This window comes from Epinephelus fuscoguttatus, linkage group LG4, assembly GCF_011397635.1.
Source record: "Epinephelus fuscoguttatus linkage group LG4, E.fuscoguttatus.final_Chr_v1".
In the NCBI taxonomy this organism is placed as follows: domain Eukaryota; kingdom Metazoa; phylum Chordata; class Actinopteri; order Perciformes; family Serranidae; genus Epinephelus; species Epinephelus fuscoguttatus.
Genome location: NC_064755.1, coordinates 45616008 through 45643525, shown reverse-complemented (window position 1 = coordinate 45643525; position 27518 = coordinate 45616008). Strand labels below are relative to the sequence as shown.

General features: G+C 39.7%; 1 protein-coding gene across 4 annotated transcripts in view; it reads left to right on the top strand.

The window, feature by feature from the left end:
* ptprz1a (protein tyrosine phosphatase receptor type Z1a) overlaps positions 1–27518 on the top strand; it is a 132551-nt gene that overhangs the window by 81817 nt on the left and 23216 nt on the right. The window contains exons 9-17 of one of the 4 annotated variants that reach the window (XM_049574194.1): positions 1760–1944; positions 2556–2682; positions 6888–6928; positions 7578–8412; positions 9373–9924; positions 17029–17167; positions 23509–23594; positions 24906–24991; positions 26988–27008. In XM_049574194.1, coding sequence (XP_049430151.1) covers positions 1760–1944; positions 2556–2682; positions 6888–6928; positions 7578–8412; positions 9373–9924; positions 17029–17167; positions 23509–23594; positions 24906–24991; positions 26988–27008 — 2072 coding nt within the window. Of the gene's footprint in view, positions 1–1759; positions 1945–2555; positions 2683–6887; positions 6929–7577; positions 9925–17028; positions 17168–23508; positions 23595–24905; positions 24992–26987; positions 27009–27518 lie in introns of all 4 variants that reach the window. The other 3 variants (XM_049574192.1, XM_049574195.1, XM_049574193.1) reach the window with 3 other exon arrangements.

Genomic DNA, 27518 nt, shown 5'->3' with positions numbered 1-27518 from the left:
TTTGATCCCTCAGAGAGGACAAAGGTCAGAGGTTAGTGAGAGCAGAGGTTCAGCTCCGAGCCATTAGAGGAGGAAATGTGTCATTGTTTGTCTATTATCATCCTCCCTCAGCCATTTTTAATCTGGGTTAATCCAGACCTCAGAGTGTCTGTCATCTGCTCCTCTAATCTCAACTCTGACCCAGAATCACTGTGTGAAGGACACTCTTAAAAACACAGGAAGGAACAACATCAAGAACCCCATCAACGTCATCGGACTTCTGTTATATGGTTTTATTGATCAATATAGATTTTATATATATTTCCTTGAAAGATATGAGGCTGGCAGAATCACTCTCAAAATGTATCTTTTAAAATGAATCTGATTTTATTTCATTGCAGTCCTCACATGTTTTTGTTCCTGGTTCAACCACGTAAAACATCATTATTATTATTATTATTATTATTATTATTATTATTATTATTATTGTTGTTGTTATTTCAATGAGTACAGACTCATTTCTAATGAAAAGAATATCTATTTACTTTTGCAGAATTGTGAAAAGTCTGTGAAGGTTACACCCCATTGAGATGGTATATATATTTAAGGAGGGAGATGAATCCAAAGTAGAATAATGACTCACTTTTGGTGTCAAGTTTTAATTTAACTAATAAAACCTTTCTTCAACCCCCCAAAAAACACCTTCAGTTTTCGTTCCTTTCAGGGTCATTGTGACTGATGATAATAATAATAATAATAATAATAATAATAAGTCTATAACACCATGTTTCTATGAAGCCAAGATATTGCTGTAAAATTTATTTCTGCCACCCTCAGTTAAGACTTTATATAATGTCGCTTGTTGCTTTAGGGGTTGTGTTTTGCTGATGGTGCTCTGTCGTGTGCTGGTGTTATGTGCAAAACATGAATGGCTGATGTGTAATACTGTTGTGTAGTATGTGTTTTCATGTGTTTATGGTGTATGCTTTTAATTTCTTCTGGACTATTATTGTAAGGCAGCAATACTTGTGCAGCTCCTGAGTCCAAGACAAATTTCCCTGCAGCGACAATAAAGGTTATCATATTGTATTGTATCTTACCGAATCGTACCGTACAGTATCATATTGTATTTTATTGTATCATATCATATTGTTTCGTATCATATCATAGCATATCGTAATCATATTATACTGTGAAAATTTCATACTGTTGCAACCTTAGTCAGCCTTACCTCAGCAGGTACTCGTGACTCTGGGAGTGAAATTGGTCAGCACAAAAATTTGGAATTTAAAGGATTATTTTTTATAACCTTTTTTTAAGTTTGTTCTCGTCTGTCTCCCTCTGTCAGTGTGCAGTTCGGTGTCGGAAAAGATCCAAATTTCTTCAGTTTTGGCACAAACATCCACTTTGAGTCAAATATGAACTGATCAGAACTTGGTGATCAAAGGTCAAACGTCAAGGTCACTGTATTTCGTGTCCGTTGCATCCTCATGAACACTGTATGTCAAGGACACCTTAAGGGAGTTTATTCAATTTTGGCACAAATGTCCACTCAGTGATGAACTGATTAAAGTTTGATGGTCAAAGGTTTCATTTTCAATCATGAGCGCGATATCTCACTGTACTATGAAAATGTCATACCATTGCAGCCCTAGTGAGCAGGTACTCATGGCATTGGGAGTAAAAGTGATCAGCACAAAAATTTGGAATTTAAAGGATTCTATTTTTTATGACCTTTTTTAAATTAATTTATTTGTTTCCGTCTGTCTCCCTCTGTCAGTTTGCAGTTCGGAGCCGGAAAACATCCAGGCACTGCCCTACAACCTGAGCAGCCTGCTGGTGACGTGGGAGCGGCCCCGGGCGGTGTATGACGCCAGCATAGAAAAATACTCTGTCAGCTACCGAAAGGCCGATGCAGAAGACGCTGCTCCTTCTATATACCTGACTGACGGGGACCAGGATGTGGTGAGAGGGAGAGTCCACAAGCTCAAAATATCAAAAATGATTTCCTCAGTTTGTGATAACGTCTCCATTCAAAGCCGGTCTGCCAGCTTTGTGAGGCCTTAGTTAGCAGCTGAAATGAAGTTATTCACTGAAAATCTAAACGCGTGTCAAGCATTGATCGTAAAGCCCGACAAAAGTTTCAACCACAGATGCTCAGTAACACACTGAGCTTTCTTTAGACCAGATATTTTTGTCTCACTAGTTTCTGTGCAAAACCATCCGCCACTTTGTTAAAGGACAGAGTTTCGACCAAATTTCTATATCCAGATTATGAGCTCCATGCTTGAAGGGATGTTTCCTTCTCTGGATTTTGTACATTTTTTATTGATTACCATGCATCGTGATCACATCAACAGCTCCTCATGTTGTGCTCCCTGTAAACGGTCAGTTATTCTAGTTTATGGTCAGAGCCTGGCCTCGCCTCTCACTGATCTCACAAATTTCAAGTCCTTACAAGTTGATGCTTGTAGAAGTTAGCTCCAGCCAACTCTAGAAAAAATCTGCCTGAAGTTGATGGTGTCATTGGGTCAGTGGTTCTTCAAAGTGGGTGTCATTCATTCTCCTTCCACCAGGGGGCGATACTCGATGACCTGTTAGCCAACACCAGCTACGTGGTCCAGGTGGTGGCGGTCTGCACCAACGGTCTGTACGGACGTGTGAGCGACCAGCTGCCGGTCGACATGCCCATCGATGACCCCGGTAAGAGCGACCGTGCCCAAGACTGAGCGTAGAGTTCGGCAGCTGAACTGTACAGATATTTCTTATTACACTGCTTTTTTTACGTTGAAGAACTGAAAACTAGTTCTCTGGTTTCTTAAATCGCAACATTAAGACTTAAAAAAGATTAAAGAGGACGACTAAAATCTATGGAAACCCATTCCTGACAGGAAAAAAAAGAATATTAATATTTAGTCAAATTAATGAAATACTAAGTCAAACTTCAGAAATAGTAAGTCAGGTTCATAAGATACAAAGTTTTGAGTCAAGTTTTTAAATCTTTTAAAAATTATTAGTCAAAATTTTGTCAGTTTAATATGACTTACTATTTAATTTGATATCTAAAAAAAATCTGTTACAAGTATATTAAGAATTTTTCAAAACTTTGTGAACATTTGGTCTTTTTATCTCATACTTATGGCTTACCAACCACTATGTTTTAGAGAAAGACACTGAATGTTATATTTTTGTGTTGTTAAGTCAGAATTTTGACTTAGTTATTTACCGCAGTTATAAATTTTGATTTACTGAGTATTTTTACTCATTTCTTGCTGAACTTTTTAAATTTTACTGTCAGAAATGGGCCTTCATATTAAACAACAGAAATGCCAGATAACTAAAAGTTTTTAAATTTACACCTTGACTGACAACCTGTAAGACAAAGACTGGAATCATGCGGAGACCGCTAGCATTGCTAATATCAAAAGTGAAAAACAGACCCTAAATTATTGAATCATGAGGGAACAAATCTACTGGTTAAACTAACAGGAGATATTTCTGATATGGGTTTGTGTTAGTGGTGCAGTAAACTTCTGACTTTTTCCTTACTGGCCACATTTCTTCTTCTTTTTTATTTAGAAACATTTCCATCCTCCCACTCTTCCTCCCTCTGAACCCTGAATGAAACAACCAATATATATATTTTAGTTTCCATCCTCTTTATCTCACTCACCCTCCTTGCTCTTCACTCTGGGGTATATATTCTGTGTTTTGTTGGGATTTAATCGCACACACACAGTGCTGTTGTTTGACTCGTCTTTTTCTACGTGTTTAACAGTTGTACATGTTTCTCTGTGTGTACTCTTCAGATGTGCTTTCTCTATATATTTCTATATCTCTAAGATGAACATGCTTGGTTTGGGGTCATTTCCAAAGTCGCCATCTTTGTTTTGTTGTCACTGTGTGGCGTTCGCTCCATCTGCCTCTCACAGTAAGAGAAATGTTTGCATGTGTGTAACATGGACTGGAATTATAATCATAGTAACTTTGTATTTCAACTGAACTTTATATTAAATAAACTAATATATCTTGTGACAAAGAAAAAAGCCATTGCATCCTATTTCAGTGTCAGCTTGCATGAGTGGGTGATATTCTGCAACATCTAGTACATCACCAAATCTTTTTGTGTCGCCACTGTCTGCACCATGTTGGCTAAGCTAACGTTACAGTCCCATTTTAGCTGCACCTTTAAATGTCACAACTGTTTCCAAGAAAGTCCTTTTGTGAAATGACAAGTGAAACATTGCATGATCGTAACTAACACAAACGCTTTTGCTATTTTGAGCAGATTATCACGTTAGCTTTGTGCTACATTTTGGCTATCTTAACACTAATGCTAGCTATGTCTACAGCTGTAATTATTAGAAGATTAAACCATTAGTTGATCAACAGAAAATTAAATCTGTGATATTGTTGATTGATTATTAAATATTCAAATACAAAAAATACCTCACATTTGCTTGTTAGACATTTAATCAATTTTAAGACATCACATCGGGTTCTGGTAACTATCTTTTGACATTTTATCGATAAAGTAATTCATGTACAAACATACATTTATTAATGGATCATAATTTATTGAAATCGTTTGCATCATTAAAAGCAATCATATCTGTCTCATAAATTGCAATTAATATTTACTATTCCTTTATGTTACTTATTTCAATTAGTATAATTCTTCAGAGGCTAGCATGAAGTTATTTATTACTGTATTTGAATATGACTTAGCCTAATTTCAATATTACTTCTAAGTTAATAAGTGTTGAATACATTATTTTCAGATGTAGTTTGAATAATGAGCCCGAAGAGGTGTAACTTTAATTTTATAAATAATATTAATTAACAATATCTATCTATCTATCTATATCTATATATAATACTATTATATTTATATTTAAATGGTTAGCTATACAGTGCCAATATTTATATTTTAAATTTATTATTTTTATGATAGCCCTGGCCGTGTTATGTTTTTGGGTTGTCTGTCTCTCCATCCATCCATGTCTTGAGGGAATTTTCTTAAATTTGGCACAAATGTCCACTTGAACTTAACATTGAACTGATTAGATTTTTGGTGGTCAAAGGTCACTGTGACCTAATCCGTCTCATTCTTGTTAACAAAATATCTTAAAAACACCTCAGAAATTTCTTCAATTTTGGCACAAATGTCCACTTTGAGTCAAGGATAAAATGATTAGAAGTTGGTGATCAAACGTCAAACATCAAGGTCAGTGTGACCTCGTCCTCTGCATTCTTGTGAATAGCGCATCTCAAAAACACCTGTCTGAATGTCTTCAAATTTGGCACAAATATTTTCTTGGACTCAACAATGAACTGATAAGAGTTTGATGGTCAAATGTCAAGGTCAGTGTGACCTTGCATCTGTTTCATTCACGTGAACATGATATCTTAAGAAGGCCTAAAGGGAATTTCATCAAATTTGGCACAAACATCCACTTGGACTCAAGAATGAACTGATAACAATTTGGTGGTCAAAGGTCACGGTCACTGTGACCTCACATAACATCAAATCAATTTCAGAGCGCCACTTAGATTGTTTTTATCAGTTAATTTATCAAGCCTTTTTTTTTCAACTATGAAATGTCAGTGCTTAAAGTGAATTAAAATAACCGTCACTATTTACAAGGGCCCAAAAATTGATGACAATATTTCAACTCATTTCAAATCATTTAATTTTAAAAAGTTTTAGTGGCATAATTTTTAAAGGAGAGCATGCAGATTATTGAAGCTCTAACATTTTGAAGCTATAGATGTTTGTTGTTTTTATTTGACAGTTGACTAAAACTTACAATTAATTAACCTTCTGTTGATCAACTAATCAAATTAAATGTTTCTTTCTTTTATTTTGATTTAATTAATCAAATATACCTCAACAAGAGTTTTCCACTGATAACTTAAAGTTGGTTTTAGCCACTTACGTCCTTTTGTGCCAAACCCGAGTCATCTCCTTCAAACCCAGTTCATTAAACTTGTAAAACCTCACCTCATGCTTCACAAACCAGTTTGATCTGGTCTCCATGATGTGTGACTTAGCCTCAGACAGGTAAGAGCCACACCACCACCTGCCCCCCTGACATGCCCGCTGTGTGCTGTGCGTCTGAGCTCAGTGGCATTTGCAAATAACTCTTTTGTGAGTTTGTTTTATCCCTCTCAGGTGACAGACGGGTGGAGTTTGAATATCAAAAAGTTCAGACAATCAGAGGAAAGTAGCTGAGAGTTCAAATTACTTTTCTTGGCTCGTCTTGTTTTACAGGAAGGATGAAACAGAAGGAAAAATGATTAATTGCAAATGCTTTTTGTTAAAGGTTTTCTGTGCTTGCTTGTGTCTTTGGGGGAATCCATGCATGAAAGTGCGAATATGTCTGGTGTGTTGCATGCAAGCGTTTGTCATCATGTGATTTTGTGTTTATCATGGAGCCAACATACTGCTTGACGTGATATCTGCAACCTTTCCCTCTTTGTCTCCTGCTGTCATTTCACACATTTACATCCACCAAGAGCACAGTCACTTTCAGATTTTATTATGGAGATTATGCAGTGTTTTAGGTTTACAGTAAACGTAACTGAACAGGAACTTTGTCTTTTCATTTTTCTGAAGCATCCAGAAACACAGCGTTCCAGGGGTTTGCCTTTTCCTCTCTGTGATGTTCTCATCACACTGTTTTCAAATTGTTTTACCCTTTGTCACGTCTCTGCTTCTTGGTTTACGCACATTTTTAACCTCAGGAAATTAACACCAACATAAAAACAACTCAGAGAAATTTAAAAATCAAAGTAGGGTCAAGTTAAGTTCTGTATTCCATGACACTGATATTTTTAAATAGTTGTTTTAGTTCTTGTTTTGACATATTTGTGTAACTAATGATCCAAACTGTGCCTTTTTCCAGAAAATACACTGGATCCAGATTCTGATGAATTTGACGACGAGGTGAGGAAACTTATTCTTCCAACACTGCATGTCGTTGATTGTTTGCATGCACAAAATATTCTGGTTTCTAACCTTATTTCAAAAAAGACAATATTCAACATGAAAACATGGATCCATCAGTTGTTTGGTTGTTTGAACTGCGTACTCGTCGAATGCAGGACGAGACTGATTAGCAGAGTGAACGCTGTGTGAATATAGATGTGTTCAGGTCTTCTCCGTGCCCTTTTGTAAAATGTATATCTTGAATAATAATTTGAACTTTAAAAATGACAATTTCATTTGGTTTTCTTCACACAAATGAATGAAATAGTGAGACGGAGGCTTGCTGTATATATAATTTCAAAGTTTAAATCAAGAAGGCCTCTGAACCCACATTAAATCTTTGGCAAACCCCGGTGGGGATCGGGACACCCAGATTGGAAACCAGTGTGTGAGGGCATGTTAATCGGAGAATGCACAGCTGCATGTAAACAACAGTATTAGTGGGATATTCATTCTTATTGGTCATGTAAACAGCATAGTAAGAATATTGTCTTTCTCAGAATAAGGGCAGAAACTGTAATATTTTGTGCATGTAAACGTAATGACTGTTTCTTCAGAACTATCACTGTTATTTACAACTGTCCATTGACCTCTTTCTCACCCACAGGGCAACTATGATCCCGATCTGTCCTGGAATGAACCAGTCCAAACTGAGGATTATGATCTGGCCTGGATCCCTACAAACTCCCCGAAGACCACGACTCCTGCATCACCTCTTTTACCTCTACCTGGCATCAAAACCACAACAGAAGAATCAGGTTTGAGGAAAACCACCACTGATCCAGTTCCTCTGGTCAGATCCACCCACACTGGTCAAGTCCAGAGTCATTCTGAAGAGACAGTACACCGCAGTTCCTCCACACGTCCACCAGAGGTCACCCTGCAACCAAAAACCAGAGGAGATGCTGACTTCAGTGGCAATGCTCCCTTTTACTCCACAGCCACCACCAATGAAGGCTTTATTTCCACTTCCAGTACTCCTGTGTACTCCAATGCAAAGACAGATGGTGCTCCTGGAGGAATCAGTCCAGACTCAGAAGATAACTTTGACAAAACAAAAGGTGGTGTCAGTACCACTGCTCCAACATCCAACAGCGCAGAGACAAAAGGTGGTAAAAGTATTTCTTCGTACAGCCCCACCACGACCACACTGAGGTCTCGCACCAGTGACATGAGCAGCACAACGACATCCTCATCCTTCATCCAGGCTGAGGTTGACCAAGGCCTGGGGCGACCCTTAAACAAAGACACCACAGATGGAGGTGTGTCTGCCGCACCTGGAGGTCTTCCAGAGATCCAAACTTCGACCACCCAGCCTTCCTCCTCGGGTGAAGCTGTTCAGCGTAGGCCCACAACTCCCAGCATGCCTCGTTTTTCGTCTACCACGACCTCTGTCCGGTTGAGTGGCGTTCTCTTGCAGACCACACAGCCGCTGTCTAACGGTGAGCGTCCCTCTGTCCTCCCCTCCACCTCCTCTTCTTCCTCCTCCTCCCCTCTGTGTGACACTGCGGACCCCTCCACCTGCCTGCATGACCCTCCCTCCTCGTCTTGGCCTGTGTTGTCTGCCTACGCATCGGACTCTGAGCATGCCGCTAGCACTCCGCTGTCTAGCAAAGACCTGGCTTCTCCTTCAACCCCCACACTCTCTGCCTCCACCCTGCCCCACCTCCCCCACCCTTCACACCCCCTGTCTGGTTGGGAGACTGACCCCGTGTTCCCCAGTGTTGGGTTCGATGATAGCGATGGTGATTTGTTATCTGGGTCTTCATCTTCGTCGGTCTCCTCAGGTGTCCCCTCAGTGTTTAGCGATACCCCTCCTCTCCAAACGGTGCCAGATCCATCTAGCACCACTGTCGCCGCCGAGCCTTCCGAATCCTCCTGGGATCCGTCACTCTCAGCAGTCTCTCTGTCTCTAAGCCCCACACTTCAGCCTTCAGTTCTCCTCTCTAGTGACTTCACCCTCTCTGGCACAACTCCGGGCTTATCCCGTCCTCTCTCAGTTGGGTTTGAGGACGCAAGGTACGCCACGGGGAGCACAATAGAGTCTTTTCTCCCTGAAGTCAGCGGTGATGGGTTTCCGTTAGCTAGTGACATGGACCCCATGTGCGGCTGTTCTCTGGAGCCGTCGGCGTCCTCGTCCTGGCTGCATGCCTCTCCTCATGTACCCCTGCCGTCCTCAGCCTGGGACTCTGGTAGCTTAGAGCTTTACTCTAGTGTGGGCTCCCTTTCAGCCTCTGGTGTCGGTGTAGACGACCTTCTACGTTCTCTGTCTGTGGCGGGTTCTGATGGTCTGTCCTCAGACCAGCCTCTGCTCTCCTATAGTGCTATTTCTCCCTCATCGTCCTCTTTACACTCCTACCTTCTCCAAGTCACCCATAGTGACCTGCCCGTTTCTGTTGCAGCCACGGCGTCTGCCGCCATGGATCCCTGGTTCTCAGCATCAGACAGGACCTCCACCCTCCAAACCTCTGTCCTCCCTAACTCACCCACAGCCTCCCCTTTCACCCCCAGCCCAGAAGGACATGCGTTAGACACTAGCAGCAGTGCCTCCGGATCGGCCCTGTTCCCTGACTCCCAGGAGGGCATAGATCAGGAGTGGGACAGGGTTCAAACCTCAGCCTCAGGAGAGAGTGCGTTCCCTTACTCAACCAAAGTCACTAATGTCGTCCCCCCGTCTACGACTTCTGAGTCCGGCCAGTCCCCGGATGATTTGGACGAACGCTCCTCAGCGTTCTATTTTGAAAGCGAGAGCGGCAGTGCCATGACCTCGGAGGTTGGAAGCACAGCGACGCCAACCATTCCTACGGTAACCTCGGCTTCACCCTGGTCGCTGGGTGGGGAGGAGGAGAGCGGCTCAGGGCAGGGTGAAAGCCTGTATGACAACGAGACGTCCTCTGACTTCAGTATCTCCGAGCGCACAGAAAGAGAGTCGGAGGAAGAGGAGCCAGTCGCAGGTAAAAAAGCCGTCCGAATTGGGGAAAAAACTGCATTACACCTGCACAGTGCCAAGAGATCAGGAAGAGTCCTGGACATCAAACAGATGACTAATCCACCATCTATCAACAACAAATCTGCATTTCATTTTATTTTCATTTTTGTCTGTGAAAGTGAGACAATTCATGCATGCGAGGTAAAACATCACTTAACAGGATCCAGTAACTTTGATGAGCGTACCATCACTGTCTCCATCATCATTTGAAATGCATTCATGTTAGTGTCAGTCATTCATCCATTTTCTCAACCACTTATTCTGTTCAGGGCTTTGAAGCATTGGAGCCTATTCCAGCATGCATTTGGTGAGAGGTCAGGAAGGGACACTGTTTGACACAGAGCTCAGTGCAACACTATTACACTACCTTAATCCCAACAAAAGTGGTAATAAGAAGCAAAAGTTACCATGTCTGGATTGTATTTAGTGATTCTATTTACAAGTAAATGATAAATCTGCTTTTTTATTTGTTGGCGAATTGACCTTTCTCTAAGCCCCGCCCCTTTGTGATGATCCGACAAGCTGTCAGAGTAAGCATGGAGCCCACACTGTAACTAACTGCACTCCCTTTTTGGAAAAATGAAAGAGTGATGTCAGAGAGCAGCAGACAGAGGGGTCTACAGTGTGTGTTTGAAGGATGTATCCAGGATGTCAAACTGACTCAGCAGCAACAACAGGTTAAAAAGACAAAGATAGTTAGAAGCTAAAGCCGAACTATAGGCTACAGATCACAGTGTAAAAGTGAACCACCACATCACTGCTGATCGCCACACAAGACAATGAATATAAAGGGAAACTTTGCTGATATTGAACCAGCTGTGTGGCATCACAGTGTGTGCAGATGAACAGCGTTTGGCTTCACCCCCGTTCTTTTGTTGAAGGACAAGAAAAACGTCAATTTGCGGTGTTGTACGAACATAAATTTCCTGTGAAAACGGAAGTGTATCTTGAAAGAAGACAATGCATACAATGCAGAACTTGATACGGCATCCCAGAACGTCAACAACCAACACACCCAGGGTACCTTGCACATCGTATCTGGACGTGTAAAGTCCATGACCAAACGTCAATATGTGACGAGGTCAGAGTGAGAATGTGTCGCATTTAGGTGTTTTTTTGTTTGTTTGTTTGTTTGTTTTAAAGATAATCTGAGATGGACGGCGTCAGTTGTTGTTGGCTGCATGATGTGAAACCTTACCACCATCAAACATGTTCTGATGAAGGTTTCTCATCACAGCAAGTCAGTAGATTTGTCGGTCTTAGTTGAAAATAACATCGCTAAAAATGATCCAGAAGTGGTGACCCTTTGACTTATTAATTAACATTTTAGTGCTGCTTTTTTCCCTGACGCTGCTGGTGCAGGAGAATCTCACTTGTTAACTCTTACGAACTAAATCCAGCCTTTTAAGTATTCATTCAACATTTGGAATTTTTACCTGCCTGCTTAGTTTCTTTAGAAACCTTTAGCTGCTTCAGTACATACCTTCATGTATTAATGGTACATTCACTATTATCAGTCCTCTTATATTTTTGAGTACATGAGTATGAAAAAAATAAATACTTTTACAGCATTATCACAGTAATTCAGAGTTCAATGGCATTTTCAAAAGTGTTATTAGAATTTTAAATGAGAGGATCAAATCAAGTGCATGCTGAACCTGTCCCTATGACACATGCTTAAAGGGATATTTCAGATTCTTTGAAGTGGGGTTGTATGAGGTACTTATCTGTTATCAGTGTATTACCTGCAGTAGATGTTAGTTGGCACGCTCCCAGTTTGGAGAAGTGGCATGAGCAGTGACACAGAAGCGAAGCAGGGTACTGCTGTGAACGTAGCAGCAGCAAAACGTATTTTAGACACCTACAATATCAATATCAGTTTAAGTGTATGATATATTTAGCATATTTTCACAGCTTAACTTTGCTGTTAATGAATTTACTTCCCCATCTATGCTGTCATCAAAGCCACCAGACTCCTTTGACAAAAATGGTAATTTTAGCTGTCTCAACACAGCAGCTGCTGGTCTACTGCCCCCTCGATCAGTTAGTAGCTTTGTGTTGTTGTTTGACTTTGGTGAATCTGAACTAACCCTTTAAAATGCTAAAGTCACAAAATAACACAAATCACTGTTTTTCTCAATGGAGTCTGGTTTTGAAGAGAGTGATATGTTGTCTTCATTTCCCTGTTGGAAATTGCTGTCTGATGACAAGGTAAAGCAGTGAAAATATTCTCCATAGAGTACACTTAAACTGATACTGATTTTTTAAGTGGCTAAAATATGTTTTTGTTGCTGACCCCGTCCACAGCAGTACATTGCTCAACTGTTATGTCAGACTTCTGTCTGCTTCTCCAAATTGGGCTGTGCCAACTGACTATGGATCTCATACAACCTCAATGAAAAGATCCAAACTATGCCTTAATATGCACATTCAGCACATCCAATGCATCAAAACATTGTTTTCTAGTTGGAGCCGCGTTTGCCTCGTTTTCAAACTGTATGCTTTGACTAAAATGAACAATGACAGCAATATAGTCCACGATGAGCAGCGCTAAAATCAACCTGCGTAGTTGTCCCTCCATTGTGACATTAGAAAGTGTCACATTTATCTTGCAAGTGTACTCTTCTTCAACGTTTGCTTTACTTCCTGGATTTTTCCCACATGGAAATTCTGACCAATCAGGAGCAGCTTTATTGCACAACTCTACACAATTATGCACCTTAAGACCAAAGCAAGACAACTCTAGGTCTGAAAGCTCCCTAATTCAGAAGTCAGTCTCCTTGTGACAAATAAAGCACAATGCTTGTATAATCCCTCTCAATCATGTATTTATCTGCAGAGACTCTGTCCTCTGCCTTTATTTTTTTATTTTCCTCTAATTTTACTGTGTTCAGGATGTTCCTGGGCACAGCGCGCAGGTAGTGACCAGGCACCAGACTGTAAGCAGCAAGTACCAAAGAGGACGCTACAACACAGCGCCGAAAATTAAACACAAATTCAGTGTATCTGGGGTCAGCTTCCATTTTTGTTGGCGATATTGTTTACAAACAGTAACCAAAAATTCCTGCATGGTATACCTTTAAGTGTGTAGAATGATGTCCAAAATCCTCAAATGCAATGTGAGATACAGCTCAGTGACAAACATCTCCTCTTCCCAAATGTTACCCGTCATGACCACTAGAGTGCAGCAGAGCTCTGTGAAGCCCCGACTGGTTTAAACCCCACGTGTCTCTGAGCACACTGCCCTGTGTGCAGCCTCAAAAAGGACTCAAAAAACAAAACAATTCGTGAAGCTTTTACAGAGTGTTTAATAATCTGAATAAATGTCCTGCAGTATGTTTAGTGGGAGCACTGGTCCGAATGTGAGGGGGTTAAAAGAATCATGCAGGTAGTTATGCATGTTCTGAGCTGTATGTTAGATTCGTAGATTAGGAATGAACTTCAAATCATTGCATCAGTTTCCCTTCTGGGCAGCAATTTTAGTCATTAAATATCAAACTTATATGAAAACCAACCCACGGAGTCTATACAATAGCTGCAGAGTGATAATTCATGACAGGGGACATAAGTCCGCCTGTATGTTTTGGTGTAGTTACCTTAAGGACGCTCTGAGTTTTGAATGAACCATCTAAATTCACACATTTATTGATATGTTTGTTTTTTTATGTTATTTTTTCTTTGTGTTTGCTCGTTGTTTGAACTCCAGCAACAGCGGGCTCATGAATGCCGGGCAAGTTTTGTTTGTCAGAGCAACTTTTAAATCACAATAAGCAGAGTTTCTTTTACAATAGTGTCTGTGTGCGACTGCATCACAACATTACAAAGACTGCACAAATGGGAAATGTTACAGGAATGAGTCATTCACTGTGTAGTAACCCATCTGCAGCACGTTTCAAGTCTCTTAAAGTGGATTCTGTATCTGAATCAACGACCCAGATTTTAAAGCACTTTGAGGCCAATTTCAGCAATGATTTTGAGCTTTATATTTAAGATTGTCGTGACTCTTAGAGATGAATTGGCTGCCTGGGAGGAAATCAGTCTAAAATATTTTAACTAAAACAGGGATCATCTAAAATATGCGTGGCATATTTCCATATCCATGCCCTTCACATTCTCTAGATATACAATAACAGAACTCCATCCTCATTATTTACTTTCTTAATCATGTAGATTGAAATCTTTTCAGTGGGAAGTTTTGTGTCCTTAATTCTCATCAGATCTCCTTTGAGTCACTTTTTTCTCTTCAGTCTCTGCACGAAAACCAATAACCTTTTGCATCTTCTGTCCAGGCCTTTTCTTTTCCTTTCGCCCATTATCATGTGTCCAGGGTTTTTGAGAGGCAGACAAAAATCTGTTGGATGGATGGATGATTGAATGAATGGGTTTTACTCTGAGGGAGTAGAAAGCGTACAACAGGCTCTTTATGAACTTGTCCACAGGGCTGACCCAGCCATTCACGACTGAACTGAGTCAGTTTGTGCAGAAGAGGTAAGTTCTGACAAACAGCAAGGTTAATCCATACTAGTGTTTTCCTCATTGGTTATTGGATGATAAAGGGAGGATTCAGCAGCATCAGCTCAGCGGGGTCAGGTTCAGTCGTCAGGTTTTCTTTTCACGTTATTCAGAGTTATAATAATGCCGCTTGATTGACTCCAGCTCAGCTTCACTTGTATGCGGCTGCAGTTTGATGAATATGTCCTTGCTTGATCTGTGATGGACTTTTGATTACGATCCTTCGTGACTCTGTGTTTCTTTCAAGAGGTTTGGCAGGTCTGAATATGATGAGTTTAGTGTTTGTGCAGTAGGTGGGTGAGTGTGAATGGTGGTGCATCGTGTTTCAGCTCTGGGCTATTAATACGGTTCATGTGACATTTGAAGTAGATAATAGATACTAGAAAATGTTAGAGGTTTCTGAAAAACAGTTCAAGGAGGTCCAGCTGCTCTGGAGGCAGAAATTAGCTCATTGGTTGAATTAACCGTCATCTCAGGTCGTCCTGTCGCTTCTCACATGTTTCGGTGTTTGGTTCCAAGTTTTTTTCTGCCATCACTAAATTTTGGAATGAGGACATGTATGGAAATTCATTCATCATTAATTTTCTACATGTCCCTTTAGATTTAAAGCGTCCAGTTTTGGCGCATGTATTCATCAGAAGCCCAAATGCTCTAGAACCCCTCTAGTACTAATACCACTTGTTAGGTCTTTACTCTAGAGTCCTCCAAATTTAGGGAGATCATTGACATAAAGAATTAGCAGATTTAGCCTTTGATTGAAATTTAATCTAATTCTTCTGTAGATTTCCCTCTAAAATCAAGCATGGTTGCAGATTTATCTCTACGTACACTACAGAAATTTTCCAGTTTATTACAACTCAAGTTTTATTTTGGTAGTTTTGTCCATTATCAATGAAATTGTACTCAATAAGTGAAACGCTCGAGACAGTGACACCAGCCTTTCAGCCAAGAAATTTGCACATGTAATCCATAAGATTAAATGTGTTAAAGTCACACGAGATAAGACACTCAGAGACCATAAGGATTTTTGAAAACACTCTAATTATGAAGTCTATTGAAAAGGTCATAAGCGAGAAAGAAGGAAACTGGTATAATGACACCGAGCACTCTGCTACTGAGATGCTGCAAACATCATTAATGCCAAGGTCGGTAATAGACAGAAACAGAAGTCACTGATATTCATATTTTCATATTGGGTTCTTCCCTTTAAGGTGTCACTTGTAGAAGAATACTTAAGTGTTTCCCAACCATGAGGTAGTCATGCATTTGCCAGGGGGTACATGTGGAGATTTTGGAGTAACTAAATTAATTTCACAGAAAACAAACTAGATTTAATTAAATTATATACATATAATTATATATATATATCCACATATTGAGTCAGCTGTAACACTTGAACACTACATGTTGAGATTGCATGAAAAAAAGTTAGCAAGCAATCTAAGATGTTGGCTTAAAAATGATAAAAAACTAAAAAAAGTAATGGATAAATGGTTGTTAATGGTAAAACAGCTCTAAATACTTAATAAATTGTGAAACAGCTGAAAGTTCTTCATGACTGACAGCTATGGCAAGGCTAGATAAAATCAATATATGGTTGAAAATAGCACAAAAGCTAAAAGTAATAAATAAATGGCTGAAAATTGCAAAAATAAAAGTAATGGATAATTGGTTGAAAATTGCTAAAAAAAAAAAAGCATTGGAATAATAACTGAAAATGTTGGAAAATATGAAAGTAGTAGAAAAATGACTGAAAATTATGAAAAAGCTAATAGTAATGATAACTAGTTGAAAATAGTGAAAATTTGAAGAGTAATGGATAAATGGCAGAAAATGGTAAAAAAAGAAAAAAGTAATGAATAATTGGCTAAAGTGTAAAAAAAAATCAAAAAGTAAATGATAAATGATTGAAAATGGTAAAACAACAACAACAAATTGATAAGTAATGGGTAAGTGGCTTAAAATAGTGAAAAGCTGGAAGTAATTCATTATTGGCTGAAAATTGTGACACGGCTAAAAGAAATCAAGAAATGGAGAAATGGCTCAAAATAGTGCAAAAAGGAAAAACGAATGAATAGTTAGTGTAAATGGCAAAAGCTCTAAGTAATATATAAATGTCTAAAAATGGTGAAAATGCCAAAATTAATGTAGAAATGTTTTAAATGTCAAACTTTTGCCACTTCAACTGCGAGTACTAAATTAATTAAACTGACTTAAAAATTCAGTTCAGTAGTTTGAAAAAAAGTGTTGTTTTTAAAACTACTTAGTGCTTTGAATAGCATCCGCTTAAAAGATGGACACATCTGAAAAACATGGTGTAAATTTAGTGGTACTTTAGTTCATCTGCAGGGCCGGAGGAGTTCATCAGAGAAAAAAGGGGACAGTAGTTTTACTATATGACTTTGGCTGACCAAGGTTTGATGAGTTATAGTTCTACAACCAGAGCATCTGATTCTCTGAGAAACACTGATAGTGAAGGCAACAGGAAATGGCTCTGACTTCTTCTCTCACCCCGCACAAGCTTTAACGTCTGTCCGCTTCTGTTCTTCCCCTCCAGAGGCCAGTAACAGCAGCCATGAGTCCAGAGTCGGTTCGATCCGGGACAGAGAGAGGAAGGCTGTGGTTCCTCTGGCTGTCATCTCCACCCTCACCGTCCTCGGTCTGATCGTCCTCATCGGTATCCTCGTCTACTGGAGGTCAGTACTGCTGCTGCTGTATTTAAAGATGTGTGTTTTTTTTTTATTGTTTTGGCCACTAGAGGGCAGAAATCGTCCACAGCAGGCTGACAGAAACACACCCTGACATATTATCATCTTATAAAACTGTTACGGTTGAACTTGTCTTCTTTGTTTTTATTTAAATGTGCACATGATTGCGGGTTCCTCGTGACCTTGGGGTTAAGGTGCCAACTGTGAACAGCAACATCACTGTTCGACTCCGGTTGGAGACGATGTTGAATGTGGAGATGGAGAACGTCCCATCTTTTTACCCTTATTTTCTGTCATCTCTTTACTGTTCGTTTTCAAATACAGGCTTAAAAATGCCTGAAAACATATATTTGTTCTTTTAAAACTGTACTTATGTTTAAATGAATGCACCTGGAAAGGTAAACAGACAGTTTGTTGAAGAAAAGACGAGGATATGTGGTGGAATCAGTCAGTCAAACTTTATTTATACAGCACTTTTCTTACAACCAGAATGCAACAAGAAGTGCTTCACACAATAAAAATAATTAACGATTAACAACAATTAAGTTTTATCAGTGATTTCCATCTGTGTAGGTGTGATTAATCCATCCAGTATTTTTAAGACACTCTCGCACACGGCCTCTTCAGCTCCCCCTGCCCTTCAACCCCATCATATCTCATGTAATATGGGGGAGGGGGAGTGAAGTGGGGACTTTAGCCAGAAGACTCTCATATTTGTCTGGGAAGCTGCATCTCCTCAAACACGAGCTCAGCCTCTGTGTGTGTGTGTGTGTGTGTGTGTGTGTGTGTGTGTGTGTGTTTGTTCACCAGCAGCCCCTTCACAAACAATACCTCCTGTGTTGTGCTGTTGATGCGGCTGCTGGCGGACTGAATGAAGCCTTTCAGCCGCCGCTCTCTTTTGACAGCAGAGTGTTTTGGATTCCTGTCGGCTGACCTTGAGAGATGCTGTTTTTTAAAAATTTTTATTGAGATGTGTGAAAAAGACGTGGATTTTGAGCAAACAAAAGTTTCTTCAGTAACATAAAAGTTTGTTTGTTTGTTTGTTTTCTGGTATGTCTATTCAGGATAAAAACCTAAAATCTCTTTTCTTCATGTGCTGAAAACATCTTTGGCTGTTCAGAAGGAAAAAAGCCTGCAGCCCACTCAGACCGTGAAATAACCAACTTCAGAAATCCGATCAAGGACACGCTGTCAAACGCAGTGTAAACACTTTTAGTAATATTTTGTACATTTCTCATCTGGCGTGCTGGAGACTCAACATATTGTTCTTGTTTTGCGCCCTGCTTGTTGTTGTATCTCCAAGATTGAGCAGTGCTAAGCTGGTAATAATCTGGGGAGCAGGGGGATTAATCCTCGCTGAAGGATGTACCTTGGCTGCAGCTCTGCGAGCGTCCACTCAGCAGAGAGGGTCGGGGGATAGAAAAGGACATCCGTCTGATTATGTCAGACAGAAGGAAATGTGTCAGCGTCTTGTAGGGCGAGCGGCAGGAGGCCAAACTGCGCTAATCCTGCTGCTGTTGTGTCCTTTTTCACTCCCTCCTGACAGCACGGTGCTCATTTGGACACTGCTGCTGTGCATTTGAGGTCAAGCAGTTAAAGGGGATTTTAGTCGACTTTACAAGTTTACAACCAGCTGAGAGATGCAAAGCAAATTAGCATCTGATCCATTCCAACTTTATTCATGTCACAGCTTTTCTTTTGGAGTCCAGGACCAAATGTTTGTCAGAGACATTAGGAAAAAGACAACCCAGTCATCAGAATAAATGTTGGCATTGTACGTTTCTGCAGTGTTACGTTTGTACTGAATGTTTCATATCTAGTTGAAATGTTGAAACTTTATGTGTCTTTCTGTTTCAGTTGTTAATTTTATGTTGTGACAACGCTATGGTTAATAAGTGGTTAGTTTCTGGCACAAAAACACTTGCTTCAGGTCAGGAAAACATCATGTTTTAGCTTAAAATACCTTAAAATGAATGGTTTAAAAAAAACACCTGCTTTTGTCGCTACAAACACAGCTGGACATGTCCTCAGCTCTCATAAAAAAAAATATTGCTTTTCTCACTACAAAAAGGCGTGGACATGCCTTGACCTCTCATTAAAACCTCTTGTACTCCACCCCCGTTTTGTAGCAACGCCTAAAATGACATACCCAAATTAAAATGACTGTAGCTTCTGAAGCGCTCTGACTACATGTATGCATGAGGTCTTGCCAGAAAGAAAACTCCCTGAAGTTTCTTGTGAAAGTGTCAGAAACACTCTAGGTGATACAGAGACAGAGTAATGGGCCTCTGAAGTCAGTAAAAAATGGAAGATTTTGTGTAAAATAAAATAAAAAATGTGTTTCAGGATGAATAACTGTCTGTGGCTTCATCTGAGCAGGTAAATGACACTGTGGGGCTGTAGGCACACTATCAATGAACACTTGTTTCAAATTTGAAGAAGACTGCTCAAAGTATGACCATTCTACAGTGTTTTTACCATGAAAAGATCCAGGCGGAGCTCCAAATGACAAGTGGGTCACTCTGCTTCAAAACAGTACTATCAGTGATCAAACAACACTGCTGATGCTGTTTGTGACAGAAACACCATAAAATATCACCAAATAAAGCCATATGAAATGTGAAAGTTATGATCCCACTTTCTAGACAGTATATCTCAGCCAAAAACAGTGGTAGGAGTGAGACTCTTACCTTCTATAAAACAGCTACGTGCCTGCTATTGGCTCCACATAAGATCTTTTGCCGTCGAAAAACGGCATGACATGACTTGTCACCGCTCATCATGATTTTGGACTTTGTGTGTTTAGGCTGCTCTGGTGCCAAATACATAATAAATAAAAGAAAAACGATGTTATTTTTGTAAAGTCGAGAGCTTCCTGAATCCGGCAATACCAAACATCACATGGTTTGATGACGTAGCGTGCCTGGGAGATACCATTTAACAGAGGAGGGGGGCAGTGAGGATGTTGGCATCCTGGTGAAGTTAGAGAGGTTAAGAAATTGCTGCTTTTCTCACTAAAAAAGAAACATTTGGATATGTTTCTAATTTGCATTTAAAAAAAAACACAGCTTCCGTCTCTTCAAACACGTCCCAAACTCTCGTTAAAAAATATCCACTTTTTCTCACTACATATACAGCTGGACCTGCCTTGAGCTCTTGTTGAAAATACCTACTTTTGTTGCTACAAACAAACCTGGACATGTCCTAATCTCTCATTTAAAAAAAGCTGCTTTTCATGCTACAAAAATGGCTGGAAATGTTCCTAACTCCCATTAAAAAATATCCACTTTTTCTCACTACAAAAAGGGATGGACATGTTCTGATAGTTGTAACAAACACAGCTGGACATGTCCCAAACTCGAAAGAAAAAAAATGCTGCTTTCCTGCTCCAGACACTGATCTCATCCAATTTTGGCGGCAAAAAAATGGCTGGACGTACTAATAAGTTCCATCGAAAAATACCCGCTTCCATCTCTACAGACACGGTTTGACATGTCCCAAACTCTTTTTTAAAAGACATCTGCTTTTGTCACTACAAAAACAGATGGACATGTTCTGAACCGTCAACATTTCCTAAATTCTCATTAAAAAACCTCCACTTTTTCTCGCTACAGGAACACACGGACAGGTTCTGAACTCTTGTTAAAATATACCTGCTTTTGTTGCTACAAACAAGGTTGGAAATGTCTCGAACTCTCATTCAGATATACTTTACTACTGTTATCACTGCAAACACAGCTGGATATGTCCCAAACAACTGTGAGAAAACACCTGCTGTTGTCGCAACAGGCAAAACAAATGTCCATCTACAACTGTCATTCAAACAACAATACTGCTGCAGACGAACTCCACCCTGAGGACGCAGACAGTGAATGTGTCCGGCGCCAACATTAGATTGTGTGTGAGTGTTTTCTTAATGAGCAGCAGCTGTTTTTCTTTTTTTTTTTTAAGTTGAAGTTGTCGCTGAGCTTCTTACATCAGAGTAACCAGATTAAGTAGTTTCAGTCTCAGTAGATAAACAAGTAAAATTCACTAAGTTGGCCAATGAACATCAGATTTACGTCTCTGGAGCAAAAAGCTAACCTGTCTCACAGCGTCAGATACCATCTGTCAGGAGACGAGCTCTGTGATGCCATGAAAGACATGTGGCGGTAAAATCAAACATTAAGTCACCAAATGGCAGCGTATGTGACATTACAGCTGATATAGTAGTGTTAGCTTGTGGCTATTGCTAACAGCGCGAAACACAGACCTGTCTGTGTGCAGGGGCTGATTAGGTCTATGGGTTTATAACACACTGGACACATCAATAAAACCACATTTCCATGTTTTACCAGGTGATTGTGTAAATTGATTTATTGCACTGTGTTACATAAAGCACTGTTTGAACTGTGAGACTAGAGCTGTGTATAGATTTGATTTATAAAGACACGGCTTTACAAGGGACACACTGATTTATTGGCTGCCAGTGCTGGAGATAACACGTTACAGTAATATATTACATTACAGCAGTAACATTGAATATAAAATGTTAACCACAAGGTTTCGGGTAATATTATTACATTTACAATGTTACGTAATGTGGCACCACCTGAAATAAACTGTATATTGTCTTTATTGTTCATTTATCCACACCAATCCGCATCGTGCCACTTCTGCCATTACGCCACCAGAAAAATATCGTCCGAAGGTTATTGTGTCTTATCCGTACATCAGTATCAGCTGTCGGCCAAATTGTTAGTTTAAACACCAGTACTGGCCGAGTGTTTCAGTCAGTGCATCCCTAAATTTACACAAATTCACATCATCTTCTGCTCCATATGTTTCCTCCCAGTAGGGTTCAGACTGAGCAGCAACCTGCGGGGCTGAAAAATGACGTCAACATCAAAGTGCCAAAAACTGCAGTTCCTCTAATGACCACTTGAGGCTGGCTCCAGAGGAGAGTCACTCCCCACAGACCTCCATGTTAAAATGTGTTTACAGTAGAAATCAACATGCTTACAGCCTGGTACAAAAAAAACTGTTTTGGTCTCTGTTGCTAATTTCCCGTTCAGGACACCTGTACAGAGAGTGATTTTTAATCATTTTATTAAAGCTTAAAGTTGAGCCCTGCGATCATCTGCTGCTGGTTTATTGGAAGAAGATCGGGGAAGCAGCCTTTGTCAGCTGTGGAACACACTGCCTGTAGATATCAGGGAAGCTAGCTCGCTAAATATTTTTAACAGAAAGCTAAAAATGTTTCTCTTCACTTTAGCCTTTAACTCGCTCTGACTTTCCTCATACAGGTCTGAAAGTCTTTGTTTTTACGCTTCACGCTGCTGCAACTCTTTTAAAATACTTACTTGATTTTATGACTTATAGTTTTACAACTCTATGATTTTATGAATGAGTTAATCCGTGTTTTAAACTGTTTTAAATGTCATTTTATATGGAAATACCTTGTTTGTCTGTTTTATGTCCATTATGTCTGTTTCCACATGAAGCACACAGGGCTTATACCGCCCTCATTGTAAAGCACTTTGTGCTGCATGTCTTGTATTAAAGGTGCGTTAAATAAAGGTTTTTATTATTATGTCTGAGCGACACAAATCAAACTCCATCTTTTAGTGGATGAATGAACACCATCAGACTTGCTAAGAGAGTAACTGTTTGTGTTTCCTCCCAAAACACGTCTGTAATCTCAGAGCTCAACCCTTCTACTGTTTTTTTTTTTTTTTGGCGCTGATAATCCCTGATGCCCATTTCTGGCCGAGACAACGCAGGTTCATCAGAGGCAATCTCATCCGTTTAAAAACTTGTCAAGGATTAACAGGACATCTTTTTTCCTGTGTTTTTGGGAAGATTACGTGTATTCTCCAAAATCTGGGCTAACGCAGAGTCACATGCAAACAAAAGCATCTTCTGCCTTTCAGCTGCAGACTGCAGCACCACATCAGAACAGATTTACAGGCCATGCTATAGTTTATTTTCTATGTATTTGTTTATTTTTTTGCTTGAGACTGTAATGCTTGTCTTTGATATTTTATTGTCTGGACGCCAGGAAGACTAGCTGCCGTCTTGGCGTCAGCCAATGGGGATCCTTTTAAATAAACAAATAAACAGGCGTTTTACACACAGTATATGTGTCTTTATTCTAATTTATAAATTCTAACATTACTGTTGGTTTTCAGTATGTGCTGATAGAACTTAAAATGTTTGCATTGATGTAAAAATGAGTTGCAAAACCTTAAAATGAAAAAAAAAAAATTCTGATGTCACCCTGGTGTTTGTTTGTGTGTGTGTGTGTGTGTGTGTGTGTGTGTGTGTGTGTGTGTGTGTTTTGTCTGCAGGACCTGTTTTCAGACGGCTCACTTCTACATCGATGACAACTCATCACCCAGAGTCATTCCACCATCCACTGCTGCGTTAACATCTGGTAACACACACACACACACACACACACACACACACACACACATGAACAAACAAACAAAATAACATATTTACATGTGAGGACTCTCACAGACATAATAACTGAGTCAAGTAAGTTTCATTTTTACAGACCAAAGTCACAAATTTTACTTAAAGGTCCAGTGTGTTGGATTTAGGGGGCAGAAATACAATAAGTGTGTTTTCTTTCGTGTATAATCAGCTGGAAATAAGAATCACTCACTCATCAACAAGACTCTGAGATACTTGAACTCGTCAGCTAGAGGCAGTAACTCTCCCCCAGCCCGGAGAGGGCAACCGTTTTCCAGCAGAAAAACATGGCCTCAGGCTTGGAGGTGCTGACTGGATCTGGACACTGGATCTTAAAAGGGCTCTAAAATCTGCACAACATAGCTCTCTCTGTCCTTAAACTAGATTCAGGCAAAGAAATACTACACAAAACTCTTAACCTTATCCCTTAAGTTGTGGCCTTAACCGTAAAACTGTAAAAAAAAAAGGGATCCATTGCCTCCCTGCGTGGCACTCAGCATCAGGGGTTGGAATTGGGGTTAGATCACCTCATGATTCCTGAGCGCTGCACTGCTGTTGCTCACCGCTCCTTCAGGGCATGGGTCAAATGTGGAGAACAAATTTCACACACACTCAGGTGTGTGACAGTCAGTGGGAGTTTAACTTTAAACCAGGCCTGAACCCTCAAACAGCTCTTTGATGAAATAAGGAGCAGGTAAAAAGTCTGCACTTTTCAAAATGTTCACTTTTTAAAAATGTCCTTGATGTCCTGGATACGCCTGAAACGTCCCCACTCTCAAATTTGCCATTTTAAAAACTTTTCCTTGACAAAATTATCCTCACTTTCTAGAAAATGTTCCCACTTTAACAAAATTTCTCAGTCATAACTGTCCTCAGTTTTCTGAAGTGATTTCCAACGTCTTTACTCTTAGAAATATTCTTACTTTGCTAAAAGATTCTCACTTTTCAAATAAGTGTCATCACTTTAAAATAGCCTCCATTTCTAAATACGTCCTCACCTTCTGCATAAATATGTCTTTATTTTTCCAAAATGTCCTCACCTTACCAAAAAGTCTTCTTTTACCAGAGCACACACACAAACACAGGTTTATTATTCCTGTTCATCAACATTCAGACCCCTTAAAATTTACTACAACTCAATCACAGACACATTTTTATTTCAGTAATACAGATTCACACAGTGTGAGACAGTTATAGATATTTGGAGGTCCACTTGTTTGTGCTCACCTGCGAGTCGATCAGTTATTGTTTCCTGTTTGTCTTCCAGATGAAAAAACAGCTTTTCCAGTGAAGGAGTTTGTGAAACACGTGGCCGAGCTTCACGACACACACGGCTTCCAGCGAGAATTTGAGGTACAAACACAGGATTGTTTTTCTATTTTCCATCTGAAACTAAAACACATGAATGTTACTCTTGAATATGACTGTGGTGTGTGTGTGTGTGTGTGTGTGTGTGTGTGCGTGTGTGTTTGTGTGGTTGACTGTCATCATGTTGTCTGCACGGTGCATGATGAGCTGTGATGATGTGACACAGTTACTGACGAAGGGCTGCAACATTATGTCACTATTTTAGATTCTATGATCAGAGCTTATCAGTAATTCATTCATTTTCAGTGTGTTCACAGTTGTGACATCATGATTTAATAATCATTTGGAGGGTGAATGTTGCAGTCCTGGTTCATCTCTTTGTGAGGAGCTTTCATTCATTCATGTGAGCAGCGTGTCTGTTGTCTCGCACCTGTCGACTGTCGGCAGAGCAACTTGTCATCAGTCACGTCGTGAATCGAATCTGTTTTTTTCTGAAGCTGCTACTAAAGGATAAATCAACCCAAAGACAAGGAGGACACAGAGGAAAGGGTTTTCTGTTGATCACAAAAAGTACTTCCTTAACTTAATTTTATTTATTTATTTATTTTTATTTCATTTTATTGTATTTTTTAAATATATTTTTAAAATTATTTTTTATTTTTCTTTAAATGTAATTTATATATTTACTTATTTTCCTTATCTTTATTTATTTAATTATGTATATATTTATTTTATTTTTTTGTAGGCCCGGTGGGGTGGGGTGGGGGAGTTGTGTAAAAGAAAAAGGGGGGAAAAAAGTGTTATCTATGTTCACTAAATTTCAGTGTACTGTACTTATAAGATGAATAAATAAATCTGTTTTAAAAAAAAAAAAAAAACATCTTCCTGATATTGATGACAATGATGATGATGGTTATAAAGAAAGGAAAGAAAACACAGTCAAAAAAAATGTTCCAACTTAATTAGAAAACAATCTGAATTTAGAGAACTAGAAACTGAAATAATATTACGTTATTTACAAACCAAAGCATTAGATTAAAGTTTAAAATTAGAGTTTTTCTTTTCTTTTTTATAATTTTCTAGTTTAGTTTATAAAACACTGACAAATGTCCATTGTAGTTTCTCAGCGCCCAGTTTATTTAAATGTCTTTTTTTGTCTGAAAAGCAGCCCAAATAATATAAACCAAAGAAAAGCCAAAGAGCTTCACAACTTGATCCCGGAGAATATTTTACATTTTTGTTTTCTGTCAACCCCGTCTCACTCCAAAGTCCTCGAAATCCAGTGCTTGGGCCGTGACTAACGGTGTCAGACACTGATGAAAATGTCGTCCTGTAACGTCGCCATTATACGTGGCCTGTTGCTGTTCTAGTTTAATGGCGCGAAAGTTACGGCGACAAAAGTCCGAAGGGGGCAGTTGGTAGGATGCTGGATGGGTCCAACAAACACCGACTTTCACCCGGGAGAGCGGTGTTCAAAAAACAAAAGTAAAAGGAGATTTTAAAAAAAAAAGATAACATGGAGGATAGAAACTTGCATAACCCCAGTTTTTAATGAGTACATTGTGTGTCGGCGGAGAGCAAACTGAACGACTGACTTACATGCACACTTTTATTCCAAAAATGACAATATTCCAAATTTGATGTAGATCATGTACACACCATTTGGATATTCCAAATTAGGCCTTATAGACCGAATCAGGTTTGTTTTAAATTCCTGCTAGCATACTTCCAAGTCACGTACATAAAATCAGTGTCTTACCTTGCTGTCAGCTCTTTCCGATGTGGAACTGAAGCACTGTGGCATGTCCAGCACTTTACCAACAGACTCCTTTTATTTTTAGTTGGACCTGTTGAAGTGGACCTTGTTGTTCTTTGGGTTGATTTGTCTCTCTGTGTCGGCAGCAGCATGACCTGTACTGTGAGATGAATTAGTTGTTTTCTGTGTCGTCTTGTAATCTGTGTTTTTGCACCTCTCGGGTTGACTGTGTTGTCACGGAAACGTCCTGGCTGCCTGCTGCCTCCTCCTCACCCTCATCATTAGATACTGAAGGAGAGTTACGAGGTAAGACGCTCTCCTCCTGACGTCTGCGTTCACTGACGGACGCTGCTCCACTCGTAGCTGTGTCTCTGTCTTGTCTTGTAGTGCAGAGTGTTTCTGTTAATGTGGGACTGTGGATGTACAAAAGCATGATTTCTGTTTGACACCAGTGGAGGAAGTCACTGATGTATTTTTAAGAAACTGATACTGACACCAGTGGCACCTATTCTCTACAAACATGAGCCAAAAAAGTTTTCTCGCCTCACTTCTTTTTCTTGTAACTCATAATCAAGGAAGAGACCTATGCAGGTAATTTGGCTCCCAGTAAAAACCTCCTGATCTTATGTTAAGTCTTAAGTCTTAAGAGACACATTAGCAGGTGCCCCCCCCCCCCCATATGTACACACTTCATACAGTCATCCAGTGTTTCCCATACTTTGATTTATTTATTCCTATTTCCTTGTAGATCGCAGCCACAAATGTGACAAGAACTAGCTAGCTAGCAACACCACGGTCACTCTGCCTCACTCCCCG